The sequence below is a fragment of the Pseudorasbora parva genome, chromosome 3, assembly GCF_024679245.1.
Source record: "Pseudorasbora parva isolate DD20220531a chromosome 3, ASM2467924v1, whole genome shotgun sequence".
Lineage (NCBI taxonomy): Eukaryota > Metazoa > Chordata > Actinopteri > Cypriniformes > Gobionidae > Pseudorasbora > Pseudorasbora parva.
Genome location: NC_090174.1, coordinates 3220987 through 3237387, shown reverse-complemented (window position 1 = coordinate 3237387; position 16401 = coordinate 3220987). Strand labels below are relative to the sequence as shown.

General features: G+C 40.1%; 1 protein-coding gene across 1 annotated transcript in view; it reads right to left on the bottom strand.

The window, feature by feature from the left end:
* Window positions 1-16401, bottom strand: part of LOC137070425 (astrotactin-2-like) — a 620747-nt gene that overhangs the window by 373718 nt on the left and 230628 nt on the right. The window contains exon 4 of the mRNA XM_067437549.1: window positions 10827-10976. Coding sequence (XP_067293650.1) covers window positions 10827-10976 — 150 coding nt within the window. The remainder of the gene's footprint in view (window positions 1-10826; window positions 10977-16401) is intronic.

Genomic DNA, 16401 nt, shown 5'->3' with positions numbered 1-16401 from the left:
TTGTGAAAAGGAAACATTCCTACTGGAAAAACATCCAGTATGCAGCAGTCCTGTGGGAGAAATTGCCTTGTTGATGCTCAAGGTCAGAGGAGAATGGGCCGACAGAAGAGCAACTTTGACTGAAATAACCTCTCGTTACAACCGAGGTATGCAGCAAAGCATTTGTGAAGCCACAACACACACAACCTTGAGGCGGATGGGCTACAACAGCAAAAGACCCCACCGGGTACCACTCATCTCCACTACAAATAGGAAAAAGAGGCGACAATTTGCACAAGCTCACCAAAATTGGGCAGTTGAAGACTGGAAAAATGTTGCTTTTTTCTGATGAGTCAATGTTCTGCACTCAATGTTCTGATTGTCTGATGAGTCTCGATTTCTGTTGAGACATTCAGATGGTAGAGTCAGAATTTGGCGTAAACAGAATGAGAACATGGATCCATCATGCCTAGTTACCACTGTGCAGGCTGGTGTTGGTGGTGTAATGGTGTGGGGGATGTTTTCTTGGCACACTTTAGGCCCCTTAGTGCCAATCGGGCATTGTTTAAATGCCACAGTCTACCTGAGCATTGTTTCTGACCATGTCCATCCCTTTATGACCACCATGTACCCATCCTCTCATGGCTACTTCCAGCAGGATAATGCACCATGTCACAAAGCTTCAATCATTTCAAACTGGTTTCTTGAACATGAATATGAGTTCACTGTGCTAAAATGGCCGCCATAGTCCCCAACTCTCAACCCAATAGAGCATCTTTGGGATGTGGTGGAACGGATTCATGCCCTGGATTCGTGCCCTGGATGTGCATCCCACAAATCTCCATCAACTAAGAGATGCTCTTCTATCAATATGGGCCAACATTTTTTAAAGAATGCTTTCAGCACCTTGTTGAATCAATGCCACATAGAATTAAGGCAGTTCTGAAGGCAGAAGGGGGTCAAACACAGTATTAGATGGTGTTCCTAATAAACCTTTAGGTAAGTGTATGGCACCGACCAATAGTTTGTTTTGTGAATCGTTATAGACAGTGAGATTTTCTTCTTTCATTAAAGCTTAAGCCGCTCTCTGGATTTTCTTAAATCATGTTGGAGAACATGATCATCAGGTTTGGTCCATGTAGCTCCAGTGAGAACTTTCCAATAAACTTCCAAACACAAGCATTTTCATTAGCGTTCACAGACTTTTGAACACAGTAATGTTCTGTAAATAGAACCATTTTTTAAAAGTGTGACTTTTTTTGCAGTAACTGACATCTCACTCATCTCCTTCAGGGCTCAAAACAAAACACTCAGACAGCAGCAAATCAGCCGAGACTCGCGATCATACAGAGAAAACCTGTGAGCTGTAATCACAGTCTATTGTCATGAAAAAAAAAGATTGAAAGAAATCTGCCTTGCTCCTTCACACATCATCATCACCTCTCCTCTCACAGCCTCTAAAACTCATACACTTCCATGTTTGAGCTTCAAACAACTCCAATTAACACTAAAGTAGAGCAGGAAGAGAAGAACATGACCTGAGAGAGTCATCTGAACAGATCAAACCAGACGGCAGATCAGGCCGCATCACAGAGACGTAGATAGCAGAGGTTTATGCAGATGAGCAGTGTCGAGTCAATGAGAGAAAATAAATGACTTAGTGAAAAAAGAAGAGCATCTGAAAAACTACACCCATTTTAATCTTAGATCTGCATCTAGGTTTCAGGGTCAAGTATATATGCTAAGTACACAGCTGAATATTACTCTTTGTTTTAGTAAGGGTGTTTTATGAGCAAAGCCTGCATATTAACTCTTTCCCTGCCAAGATTTGTGATCATTTTTACCAGATTGATGGTCCCCAGAATACTTTGTTGTATGAATATCTTAACAGTCAATATAAATATATCAACAGAAAGAATGTATCCTCTGCTTTTAAATGAAAAAACTATTTTACTCGCTGCATTTTTGTCAAAACAAGGAAAATAAGGAACTATCTCCTAAATTCAATGTTATTTACTGATTAGTTGAGCTTGTTTCTATATTAGTTAACCGTAGTAGCTGAAGTGTTAATGTAGTGCTACTCATTAGTCCTGCAATACTTCCTGCATAGTTATCTATTAATATCAGACCATTATTCTAAAGTGTTACCCCATTTTCTTTAGCATGCTATTAAGTGCAAATCCTGCCATGCAGTCAATTTCGCCTGTTAAGGTCAGTGTGCAGGGTAGGTTTAAGGACTAAATCTGGTTTTAGCACTGTATGAAATCAGTACTGCGATTGACGTGACCAATTCAATCTTTTGAATCAGCTGCGGGGTGTAGTTGAGCTCGATTGGGAGGAGGATTTAGGAATCACGTCATGTTTCTGTCGATCAATGGGGGGAAGCCACACACTACTGAGGAGATCACACCCCCATTGGAGATCTCCAGGCTGAAGCTGCACCCTTCCCAAAAATGTATCAATGGTGAGGAAAGAGTTAAACTTGGTTGTAATTGGTCAGGAGTGTGCTGTGGACATGAATAACACGAATTAGAAAGGGAGCAGAACCACACACATTGCCTATAAAGCTGCATTCTTCAAGATGAAATATCACTGCAGTCATGTGCTGTTCACATACAGCACAAGTCAATTATTGAATATATTCATAAACCTAGTGCTTTGTCAACAACACAGATCTGTTCAATTCATATTTGATTGTGGGCCTATTTTTCACAGAATCTATTTACTGGCCGAAGAAAGAATATGCCTGTGTAATATATTTCATTTGTCCCTTTACAGTGGCACTGAACTGCACCAACCTTTCATCTAAATGATATATGTAAGATCAGTTCAAACCCACGGTGAGGAGCTGCTGTTTACTACTTACATATACAGACAGTTCCTTAAAGGACAATCACACACATTTTATATTTTGAGTGAGATATACTTAAACAAAGTACAACAAGTATACTAGGTATAGGCTACTTGGCTTGTAGTCGTTCACTCATTATGGAAGCTTGTTTCTTAATAAAGAAAGGTAATTGCGACTTCTTATTCTCACAATTCAGGCACTTTTTTCTTTCTTTCTCAGAATTGCGTGATATAAAGTTGCAATTGCGAATTATAAAGTCAGAATTTAAAAAAAAAAGTTAAGACATTAAGTAAAGTTAACTATAAAGTGTAAGTTAGAACAGCTGTAGGATTTTACAGTGTCTGTCCTGATTTTTGAAAATTGTAATTCGTTATTCAACCCTAATCAAACATTCCTGAACAAGTAAATCAGGATCTTCAGGACTACTTCCACACTATCAGCAGGAGTTTGATTGGTGAGGGATGTGAATAGACCTGCAGAAAAGCCCAGTGCAAGCTTACACAAAACAGCAATGGGAGAAATGGAGGGTGATAATGCTTCATCAAATCCCCCTTAAGACTGCATCAAAACCAAGATGGACCCTCATTAAAGGGATAGTTCACCTTAAAAATGTTTAATTATGTCGTCTTTTACTCCCTCTCATGGTGTTCCAAACCTGGATGAGTTTCTTTACTCAGTTGAACACAAAATAGAATGTTTTGAAGAATGTTGGCAACCAGACTGTTGACTTCGATAGTATTTTTTCCTACTATGGAAGATATTCTTTAAATATAATCTTTTGTGTTCAACAGAAGAGAGAATATCATACAGATTGGAACAACTTGGGGGTGAGTAAGAGATGACAGAATATAATTTTCCGGGTTTTTAAAGTCCCCATGAAATCAAAAAGGTTTTGGCATGGATATGTTATTCTTACTGTTATCCATAAGCTCGTGATCCAAAACAATGACAAAATTCAGATTTAGAAGATATAATCAATCAAAACTTAGTCGTTCACTTCCACCAATATAGATCAATCATTTTGAAAAATAAATAATAATAATAATTAAAAAAATAAATAAATAAATACTGGGTTGTTTTAACCCATATTTGGGTCAAATATTGACAAACTCAACTGTTTGTTTAATAATTTAATTAAACATTTTCATCCAACAGCTGGGTTTGTCCATATTATACAGACAGTGCACTATATAGGGGATAGGGAACGATCCAACAGTTCACTATATAGGGGGTAGGGAATGATCAGACAGTGGACTATATAGGGGATAGGGAATGATCAGACAGTGCACTATAAAGGGGATAGGGAATGATCAGACAGTGCACTATAAAGGGGATAGGGAATGATCAGACAGTGCACTATATAGGGGATAGGGAACGATCAGACAGTGGACTATATAGGGGATAGGGAACGATCAGACAGTGCTCTCTATGGGGGATAGGGAACGATCAGACAGTGCACTATATAGGGGATAGGGAACGATCCAACAGTTCACTATATAGGGGGTAGGGAATGATCAGACAGTGGACTATATAGGGGATAGGGAATGATCAGACAGTGCACTATAAAGGGGATAGGGAATGATCAGACAGTGCACTATAAAGGGGATAGGGAATGATCAGACAGTGCACTATATAGGGGATAGGGAACGATCAGACAGTGGACTATATAGGGGATAGGGAACGATCAGACAGTGCTCTCTATGGGGGATAGGGAACGATCAGACAGTGCACTATATAAGGGATAGGGAACGATCCAACAGTTCACTATATAGGGGATAGGGAATGATCAGACAGTGCTCTCTATGGGGGATAGGGAACGATCAGACAGTGCACTATATAGGGGATAGGGAACGATCAGACAGTGCACTATATAAGGGATAGGGAACGATCCAACAGTTAACTATATAGGTGATAGGGAATGATCCGACAGTTCACTATATAGGGGATAGAGAAGGATCAGACAGTGCACTATATAGGGGATAGAGAAGGATCAGACAGTGCACTATATAGGTGATAGGGAACGATTCAACAGTTCACTATATAGGGGATAGGGAATGATCAGACAGTGCACTATATAGGGGATAGGGAACGATCCGACAGTTCACTATATATGGGATAGGGAAATATCAGACAGTGCTCTATATAGGGGATAGGGAACGATCAGACAGCGCTCTATATAGGGGATAGGGAACGATCCGACAGTTCACTATATATGGGATAGGGAAATATCAGACAGTGCTCTATATAGGTGATAGGGAACGATCAGACAGCGCTCTATATAGGGGATAGGGAACGATCCAACAGTTCACTATATAGGGGATAGGGAATGATCAGACAGTGCACTATATAGGGGATAGGGAACGATCCGACAGTTCACTATATAGGGGATAGGGAACTATCAGACAGTGCTCTATATAGGGGATAGGGAATGATCAGATAGTGCACTATATAGGGGATAGGGAACGATCAGACAGTGCTCTATTTAGGGGATAGGGAACGATAAGACAGTGATCTATTTAGGGGATAGGGAACGATCCAAAAGATCACTATATAGGGGATAGGGAACTATCAGACAGTGCTCTATATAGGGGATAGGGAACGATCAGACAGTGCACTATATAGGGGATAGGGAACGATCAGACAGTTCTCTATATAGGGGATAGTGAACGATCAGACAGTGCACTATATAGGGGATAGGGAACGATCAGACAGTGCACTATATAGGGGATAGGGAACTATCAGACAGTGCACTATATAGGGGATAGGTAACGATCAGACAGTGCACTATATAGGGGATAGGGAACGATCAGACAGTTCTCTATATAGGGGATAGGGAACGATCAGACAGTGCACTATATAGGGGATAGGTAACGATCAGACAGTGTAAATGTGCTTTCCATTGGGGTGAATGAAGTCTGGTTTCACGTTAGTGTCATGTGAACTACGGCAGCTCCGATCTAAAGGCACGACAGCACAGAGTGGATCATGTGATCGAGTTGCTGTAGACCAGAAAACATATCGGACCCGTTTGAATTCTGCACAGAATGTTGTATTTAAAGTGATATGGAGGAGATTAAGAGGAGGAGGAAATTGTGGATTCACCAATCTCAATGGCCGTGGACGAGCAATGACATAAACTAAACGTATTAGCTAAAAAAGGGGAGGATTAATCTGATTAATATGTCCCGCCCTGTCCTCCTGTTTCAGTAGAAATTACATCAGCACATTGAATATCCTGCGTTTTTCAAAGGCACTTCTTCAGTATGATTTTAAAGAGTAACTTATGGAAATTATTAGGAAAATTGTATCTAAGTAAGACCAATCTAAAATCCAATCAGATATTATGGAGAGCAACACAAATAGCATTCACATTTCCATTGCCAACTGTCCTACGACTCCTTCCTTCAGCCTGTGACAGCGGCTGTGAATAATTAGTGTCAGGAGTATGAGTGCTCGTGTCAGACCTCTCGGCTTTGGACACAGATGGTGTTCTCCCCTACAGCGGCACGGGTCACGTTAGCATAGCTAATCACTGTCAGAGAGACACTTCATATCTGTGCCTGCCAACACACTTACCATACTGACACCAGCCGAGAACTCTCTCGCCGTCCTGTCATGTTTGGGGAAATAATTCGGACTGAATGGCGTAAATATCCGCAATGGTAATTGATTGACTCTGAGGGCACACAAATAGAAACCTCACGCTGAGCTTAATCGAGCTTATCGTGAAACTCATTCAAGAGTCTACTACATTTTAAGGTATAGTTCATGCAAGATGTTGATTCTCCAGTCATTTTCTCTCCCTCATGCCATTCCACAACTAACCACCAGAGAACTGTACAATTATATTTATATGATCATCATTTTTTTTTTTTTTTTAGATTTTTACTCATTTTTATAAGTTATACTAAATTCAGCTATTGTTTTAAGTCAGTTTAATGTAATGCAAGTTAAAATAATCCTACATCCTACAAAAAAAAAAAAAAAAAAAAAAAAAAAAAACTGTAGACAATATAATAATAAATAACAGAGCACTTAAGTGAACTTAACGAGATCAGACTACCATGGCTGTCTTAACACACTTTTAAAGGTGAAAGGTTTTACTTTAAAGCATGTTTTTTAATATCTTTTTATCATGCTTAAAAGTACACTAATTTTGATGCATTGTCTAATGTAAGAGCATTTAACACACATTTAAAATTAAAGTCTATTTTAGTTTAGCAGCAGTACACTTTAAACATATTTAAAAGAAAACATGAATATTTATTAAAGTGGGTCAAAAACACTGTAAAGTTCAGATAATGGCATTTATTATAAATGTAAAATATAAAACATTTTAACTGAATTGCAATTAACTTACTGATACATTGCATTTTGCCACTTTCTTTCATTTTCAAAATCTGTCAGCACATGCTTCATATGACCTGCTTTAAATGTATTTTTATGATACTCTTTTATCAGTGTTTTCGGAACAAAACAAGTGTGATCAAATTGAAATATTCCTTTAAACCGTTTGCACAAGCCTCAAGAACTTCTAAACCCACCAAATGTGTTTCAGGCTGGCATCTCTGACCATGAAACTGGCATAAGCAGTTCCCCTCCCTCAACCTTTCTGAGTCTTAATCTACTTAAGAGACCAACCCCGTGTGTAAATCCATGCAAATGTGCTGTGGGAATTGTGCGGAAGGCAAAATAACCCAGCCATGCGAGAAAAAGAGAATTTGCAGCGTCAGGCACAGACGTATTACCGTACCACACTGACCTCCATCTCATGTAATGTTTGACCGTGCATCTGATTCATTTGTTTCCTTTTTGTTTCTAGAAGGGAGTGATTCCCAATGAATTCTCACTTCCTCTCGCTCTAATTGAGTTCCAGCTCTGCGCCACAGTTCGTCCCATTAGCTTGTGTGTTATCCTCAGAGGATGCGGGAAAAAAAAAGGGGGGGTTAATTAAAAGTCCTGGAAAGATTTTATTTCAAGGAGCCCAAGAAAGAGCCAGTGTGGTGAGGAGTTTAAAAATCAAGGCTAATATGGATTCTTTTCACGCTTCTCTATTTTAGCACTCCGACCCGGCAGACTGCGCATCCGCTCGGGTTTAATTTCAGGGAGGAGACCGGCGCTGGTAAATTGTGGCTGAGCACTGAGGCTAATGGGATGGGATGTTTTTAAGCTCTGACCTGATTGGGCGCCAGTGCCGTGTTGTGAATTTATGAAAAGATGAGGCAAAGTGTGATTTTTTTTAGTTGAATGCACATTTATGTTGTAGTTTTATTTAATGTCTGTACAGTGTTAATGGAACTGTGCATACTTAACGAAAATGGAAAAAAAAAATCACGAAATGACAAATGGAACACTCTTTTGGACATCATTATGATGTAATTACAATGACATAATTACATGTAAAGATGCACTTAAGTGGGTCAAAACACTCGGATGACTGCATTTACTAAAAATACACACTAATATTTCATTTCATTGCAATTAATATGCACTTAACAGTCAAAAAATATTATATCCAGTTCACAGTTGATTATATATTGCTTTGACTCTTCCCTTGTGTGTATATTCTTTTTTTAAAAGTATGGTAAACGTCATTTTTCACAAGATTAAACTAAATCTGTCAGCACATGCTTCATATGAACTACTTTGTATTTGTACGCCAATCTTTTAACAACATGTACATCATTCTAGGGTCCAATTCTCCCTATTATCTAGTTGCTTATTATCATGAATATCATAGGATACTGGCTCTTTATAAGACTTATAAAGCACATATCAATGCCTTATTCTGCATCATTATTATATTCTACACCCCGTAATCTACACAATACCTAAACTTAACAACTACCTTACTAACTATTAATAAGCAGTACATTAGGAGTTTATTGAGGCAAAAGTCAAAGTTAACAGTGATAATTGGACCCTAATCTAAAGTGTGACCATAGTTTTTTAATAAAATGCTATGTTTTAAAACAATTTATACTTGTTCTGACTATAAGTCACCAGAAGCTCTGTAAATACAGGTGTCATGATGTGGATGGACAGAGAGGTTCATTTTCACTAGTTTGACTCATTGCGGCTGATTTGCAGACCGTTGTGAGCGTGAGAGATGAGCATTATCAAATCTGCAAGGGTAATGAGGCAGTCGCAGTGTGATGGAAGCCTCCTCACCTGTGGTTCAGTCTGTATTTCCTCATTCACATTCACAGCACACACAAAGAAACATTTACTGCCGGACAGTGGCGCTTTAGAAACATAAGTGAGCTCATATTTCTGTAAAGCTTAGCATATGAAATGATAGTCAGGAAATATAATTTGTTTGGAATGGAAATGTATGCCATCCACTGCCATTATAATGCTTGGAAGAGCCAGGACATGTTTTTATATAACATCCTATGTATATATGAAGAATGCCATACACACCTAGATGACTAATGGGCCTATTTTCATTTGTGGGAGAATTATCTCTTGAAATTACAAGTGGAAATTTCATTTGGACCTCATTGACATGCACACACAAAGGCCATCACAAGTTCACCAGGACACATCAAGTGACCATTTAGAACAACAATGCCTCAAATCCTTCTAAGAATGACCTCAACTGCTGTCCACATTCATTTGATAGCGGTTACAGATGCAATGATGATATATTTTTGTAGGCCAACCCGTAACCCGTTCACACTTGTAGTTCGGTTAGTTTGGTTCGTTTGGTCCGGACCATAAAACAAAACCAAAACATATAGTCCTGGTCCGCTTAGCGTTCACACTGGCGTTTTTAACAGTGAACCTAAAGTTAGCGAACCAAAGGCACAGGGAGATGGTAACAACCTGATTGGTCGGTTTATATGACGTAGGAGCTGCTTACCGAACAGTCAAAACAACGCTGTGTGCTGGATTACACGCCATCATTTAATGTGTGTACACATGGCATTATTTTTACCAGCTGAGAAATCATGAAGAGCTCATAAAATGTTCAAAACATTAAAAACAGCAGCAGGATTTCCTCCGTTGTGCAGAAAAAAAAGAGACGGCCGTTCTGTCGTCTGTACCGACTAATGGGCAACACAGGTCCTGAAGAACCAGGTTTGCTTTTTGTGCGTTTTTTCTAGCATTTTCAAAACATGCTCGTCGGACCAAATATTGATGAGGCACTTCCTCTACGTTTGCCCTCAAACGTTAAAGTTATTCATTTTGGATACACCGATCTTTCCGCGTCGTCCAATCAGCTGACTATGCGTCACATCTTGTGACATTACGTCCTGTTTTTGGTTCGTTTGCATGTCTTTGGTCCGTGTTGCGTTCATATTTCAATCGAACCACACCAGAGTTCGTTTGGAAGCGGACCGAGACCAATCTTTTTAGCGCTCTCAGTCCGCTTGTTTGGTGCGCACCAGGGTTCGTATGGCAGCGTTCACATATGTTCAAATGAACCGCACTAAATGAGCAATCGCACCAGGGTTCGTTTTAGTCGAACCAAACATGACAAGTGTGAACGCACCCTTAGCATCAGGTTCCCTTAACTCAGATGACTACATTTACTATAAGTGAACACTAACACATTTTCATTTCATTGCAATTAATATGGAATTACTACACCAAATAAGCTCTGTGACCAGCAAAACTTTGTTTCGTTCATTATGATAATCATTGCAAATGAACACAACTCAAATATAAATCACCAGAAGTAAAAACTTGAAGTTAGGGTATAAAAACCGTTATGGGCCCACAAATTTCACAACTCAGTTCAGGTGTTTATCCAAAGACACATTGACTTCAGGAAGATGGCACTGGAAGTTCAACAATAGTACCTTATTTACAGGTTTTAGGATTCATTTCTGCAGCACTCTTAAGTCTTAAGGGGCAACCTCGTCCTTCCCTTTCTAGTGCACCAGTTTTGGGAACAGATCTAAGGTGGATACGTCAATGAAACGTGATAAATGTATAATGGCATGAGAGCTTCTGTTTGCGTGTGTCATTGAGTGAGTGCATTGCAAACCTCTGGTGTGAGTTTGTCCTCTCTTCCGGCCGGTGGAGGAGCTGTGCGTAACGTTCTGGAAGTGTGTTATCTCCATAGTGGTGTTGGTCCGGAAACTCTCTTTAAACCTCTGCATTAGGGCCTCTACGCTCTCTTGATCGGGGTCCAGAACTGAAACAAACACACACACACACATACACACAAACCTGTGAGTCACAGGAAGGCACACACCTCTGCTGAAAGGCGTTAGAGGGCAGTGCATGATTTACTACATGCTGAAAATGCTGAAGTCATGGTTATCTATTCCTGTGTTATACAAAAAAAAAAGATAAACGAGCGTAAAGGGTGTGAGATGATTTACTCAGTAAACGGTTTGTCCTTAAAAGAGAAATGAGGGCATGTGAGTTATGCACAATCTCCAGAACTTCATTTATCCTGTCTTTAACACACTCCCCTTCCCCGTCCGCTGTCTTATCTCTCCACATCACCTCGTGAACAGGCACGCTTTGATGCCTTTTGGAAAGAAGGCTAAAACAATGTGGAATCTGAAAAAGTGCAGGGAAGAGTGTAAAACGTGGTGTGCTACGATAGTCCTGAGATGGTTTCCTTGGGTAGTTTCAAAGTTCTGCAGTAACAATGCCAAAGTTCCAAAATCAACTTTACAATGGCAGTGATTTAATAGAAGTACCAGGCCAGTCGTACTGTATATGGGCAGCCTTGAACGTGTTTGTTGACCCATTCATTTTGAAACCATAGGGCCACTGAGATGCTATGACTGCCAGTGGATGTCAGAATGTGGATAAAGGGATTTGCTCCCATTCGGACACAATAGTATCAATGAGGCATCGATCAAGCCTTGATGTGTTTAGTGAAAGTGTACTTAAGTGTGTTAAGAAACAGTCATGTGTCACGATAACCAGCGAGAGTGCCTGTGTAGTCCACCAGAGGGCACTCCACCTCAGACTACATTAGCCATTATAGAGAAGGAATGCACGTGACGTCACCGTCAGCTGGAGTGACTGTGATTACGCCCCGCTGAGTGGCAGAAAGACTGAGAGGCAGCATTGGTTTACAGCGCGAATGCAGCGAAAACTCACAAAACCAGGCCAGGTGCCACAAGGGGGCTAGGGGGAGGCTTGTCCACGGACCGCATTGTCATCGCTGTTCTGAGCTCGAGACGGACTTGATAATAGCGTGTAATTTTCTCACTCAAACCACTGCCAACTGCTGCAGCTTCTGCTTTTAGAGGGAAAAGCTGCCCATAACTGCTTATCTAAGATATGTAATCCTCTGTAAGAATTCGTAGTAACTGCATATTATCAGCGAAAAGGAGCTAGCAAAAGATCCAGTGTGTATCTGTATTTGCACTCGTCAAATGATTACATTTCAAATGTTTTTTCGCCTCGGTGAGTAATGTAGCCAATCACAGACATGTTTGTGGACTTCTACAATGGAATTAGCCAATCACAGGTGTTGAACTTGGAATCAGTCACCGCTCGAGCGCTTGTCCAGGCGCTGAGTTCAGTTAAACACGCGCAGCGATCCTCTGTAAGTGCAGACATTGTGAAAATAAGAGATTCATTGTATACCAGCATCACTGCGGAACTTTGTGAGATTGCGTTTATTGAATGAGTGACAGCTTTTAGTGAATATAAAGTATATTAACACCCCTACACGCATTAAAACACTGACCCATCCACATATACATGCGGGATTCACTTGAAAAATGTGATGAATGACAGTTAGAAACATTCTTGTCGAAATGAGGCTCCTAAAAATGTCAGGAAAACACGATTCCTGGCTGCATATCATTATCCATGGAGCACTGAATCTTTGGTAAGTTGTAAGGATCGTTTGCTCTACTGGTGTTTTCCTCCACTAACTCCAGTCACGCAGCAGCTCTTCTGCCACTCAGCTCCGGCTGAGGGGGCGTGTTACGGCGGGAAAGTGACGTTGATGCATTCCCTCTATACTCACTGCCCGGACACATCATTCCTTATTACATCCACCTGTGTCTCATTTACCTTGTTAGCTCACCCTATAAAAGCCTGGTCTATTCTGTCACTCATTGCTACATTTTGGTAGTTGTATCACAGCATTTTCCCTGGTTTCTTGCCTCTTGTTTTGGATTGCATGCCTGTTCCTTGGATCACCTGTTTGCCTGTTTAAACTGATTACCTGTATTATTAATATTAGTACTGTATTATGCAGTGTTTTCTGTATGGTATTTTGCAAACTGTATTGGTATGAGTAAACTACTACTCGTCTCCTATCAAATGAATGCTCGTTTCATGACTGTTTTTTTATATTAATTGGAGTACAAATGGGCACAAACCCAGTTTAATTATGTCAGAGAAATGTTTATTTCAGGTTCGTGGATTCACGCTATTAAGGTCATTTTATTACTATTACAATCTGGATAGAACCATGAGATGTTTTAGGCCAAATGGAGAGTACCTTCATTGTATTGACTTGGCAGAAATTCCACGCAGATGCAGCGCATTGGGCCACCTTCACATGTGGGTGCATTGTAGTTCATGCAGGGTCACTGTAAGATTTGAGTAAATGTTTTTGGCCCCCCTTTTGGAAATCAGCAGCACTTCCAGACGGGGAGCCAAAGGAAAGATAGACAAAGGTGGTGCGATGCTCACAACCCTGCAATGTTTATGTTGTATTTCCAACTGGCAGTAAATCAGAAGGCCTCAGGGGACGTCGCTGACCCATCTGAACATGTTCTGGCCCATTTGCACCACAGCAGAGGCATAATATATAAAAATAAACTTCCCTCTTATTGTCTGCTCCAGGAGTGGGAGGAGGTGAAACAGAGAGATGGAGTGGGATGAGATGCCTCAAAAAGTCGCAAACAATTTATCTCCCACCTCCATTACAAAGACCCATCGCTACTCCCAACGGCCGGTGCTGCATCACAACTTCAATTAACTTGAGATATGTATAGAGCCTCTCTCGGCAGAGGCATAATGGCTCCGGACAGGGGCGATTTCCTCCCCGTACCGCGTGGCTTTATGTTGAAGGCCCCCTGATGGGGAAGTTCACAGATGGATGAGGCCGTGGTCCCTGTGGTGAGCGACTGGTTATTTATTTAGCTGTCTTTCACTGGTGTGTGCCTTCTGTCTAATTAACAGCTGCTTGTTCAATGTGTAAAATGTCACACTCATGTGTGGATACTGTTCACGAGACACACGATCAGTCTAGAAATCACTGCTTAAACAGAATAAGTCATCTGGTGTTTTTCTTTTGCTTGAGAGTGGAATCAGCCAGCCAAGAAACATAAAGTTGCAGTCACATTAAGGGCCCTAACATACACCCGGGGCAATGTGACTGCGAAATTGACCAACAAAAGCCTGTTCAAAGTCAATAGTGCAGTATCTGCTGTCAGAATACTGAATCCTGACTGGGCGAGAGGAGGAGCTGGGGATTGAGGAGGGTAAATGAGCTCTGGAGAAACGCAACAGCTGCTGATCAGGAGCTTATATATGTGTGCTGTGATAGACGTCGTATTCCTATAGGTGGACGTGATCAGCTGATGCGAGCTTGACTAACATGACCTGTCCGAACTGAAGCTACACTTGATTTTACTTAAAGGGTGTGTTAGTAATATGTGCCTATAGGTGGGTGCACAACACACACTGACTCTGCTTATTACACACACAGGGAGATGCAGCAGCACACATATTTTTAACATAAAATATAAGAGATTAAAATGTAAAAGATTATCATTGTGTACATAAATATAAAAATGCATAATAAATAGTCATTGCATGCATCTGAATCAGCCTACCTATTTGCAGTAATGATGAGCAAGCAGAAGTCATTGGACAAGCAGATTTGTTTCCTCTCTAGAGAAGCGTTCAGTTTTTCCGCTTGCAAATTATGCCATGTAAAAATCGAATCCGCCATGGTGTGAGAACAGCTGGCTTTTAAAGGGAATGGGAGATGTGTTTATTGCACGTTATGCCCAAAACACACCCATGACTCATTAAGAGTCTAGGGACGACCCTTTTGGACCATACGCCTGACGCGCCGACTGCTTCCTGTCGTTAACAATGTGTATTGTGAAAAGGGCTTTATAAATAAATTTTACTTGACCTTAAATTGTCTGGATACGACAGCAATTACCAGGCAAAAGTAATGCGGGATATTGATAAGAATCTAAAAAAGTACTGTATCATTGATGTTTAAGGCACCAATGGTTACGCATAGCATTTGAATGGATTTTGCTGAAGGAACATGGCTGAATGATGTCCCCATTTCCCCAATGGAAATCAATGGAGCTCCTAACAGCTGTTTCTAAACATTCCCAAACAAAAACAACAGCACCTAAGAGCAGTTCTGCTGTGAGCCGCATGTGCTCTTTTATCTGTGTAGCACAGTGGTAGACTTCAGTCAGATGATGTTTTTCCACCAGTGTGGACTCACAACAAAGACAACATGCCTTCATTCAATTTAAAGAGCTCTGTCAGTGTCGATACTGCTGAACTCTCATTTGACTAATCTCTCACTGAGGCCTAACATTATTGCAGAAATGCTCATTTCTCTAAATTCATTTTTAATCATTTTGTATGTATTTGGAAATCCAAAAGAGGGTAACATCCTATTTCCACTGACCAAGGCAAAGCAGAACAACACAACCTTTATAATACAAAATTCAGTTTGGCAAAGATCTGTCACAGCAGACATTCCAGAGGCTTGTGAAGCTAGCAAACTGATGAGATTCAAGAGGTGAATTACAGATTAACTGCAATAGTAAAAATCCCATTCCTTTTTGCCATATATAGATTTTTATCCAAAAACATTTTAATACACACCCGTCATGAACTCCGAAATTGGATGTTTTTGTAGAACTACTTATAATGATTCTGATTTCAAGAGATCCATAGATTGCCCATAACCAAGAAGCATTACACATGACATAAGCCGGTCTTCTTTCACTTTCAAAAACCTTCTGTATTTATGCAATATCACACGATCAAACATTAACACAGCTGTGATTTGGCCACTCATTACTCTAGGTGGGCTTATTTTGATTGAACTATTGCAATTCTTTTTTTATTTTATTTTTATTCCACAATCAATATAATTCATATTTAATTGTTTTGTTTAAGTATTTGTTTATAGGTGCGATAAAGAGAAGTTACTGCATATACAGCCAAATCTTAAAAATAAAATACCATGATACAGATTTGCTCATGCCACCCAAAATTGTATTGTATATTTTATTCCCACTCTTATTACCACTCTTTGTAATTCTTAAAAATACCAATACATACAGATTTGGCAGGCAAGCACCACAATTCCATCATTTCGAGAGAAATTTGTATCATCCCATCCCTACAAAATAAGGCAGGCCATTGCATATTTGCAATGCATCATGGGATTTGGAGTTCATTCATTCACCATTCACGCACCAATTGTCACACATAATTGCACCATAATTGCAAGTTACAAATTTACTGAAGCAGAAAGACACTTCACATAGTGTTCCAGATCACTAGTTATTCTTGAAGAGAAACTAGGTAACACTTGAGTAATTAGAGATACATTTTATGACCATGTTCAAAGTAGAAAAGACATTTGC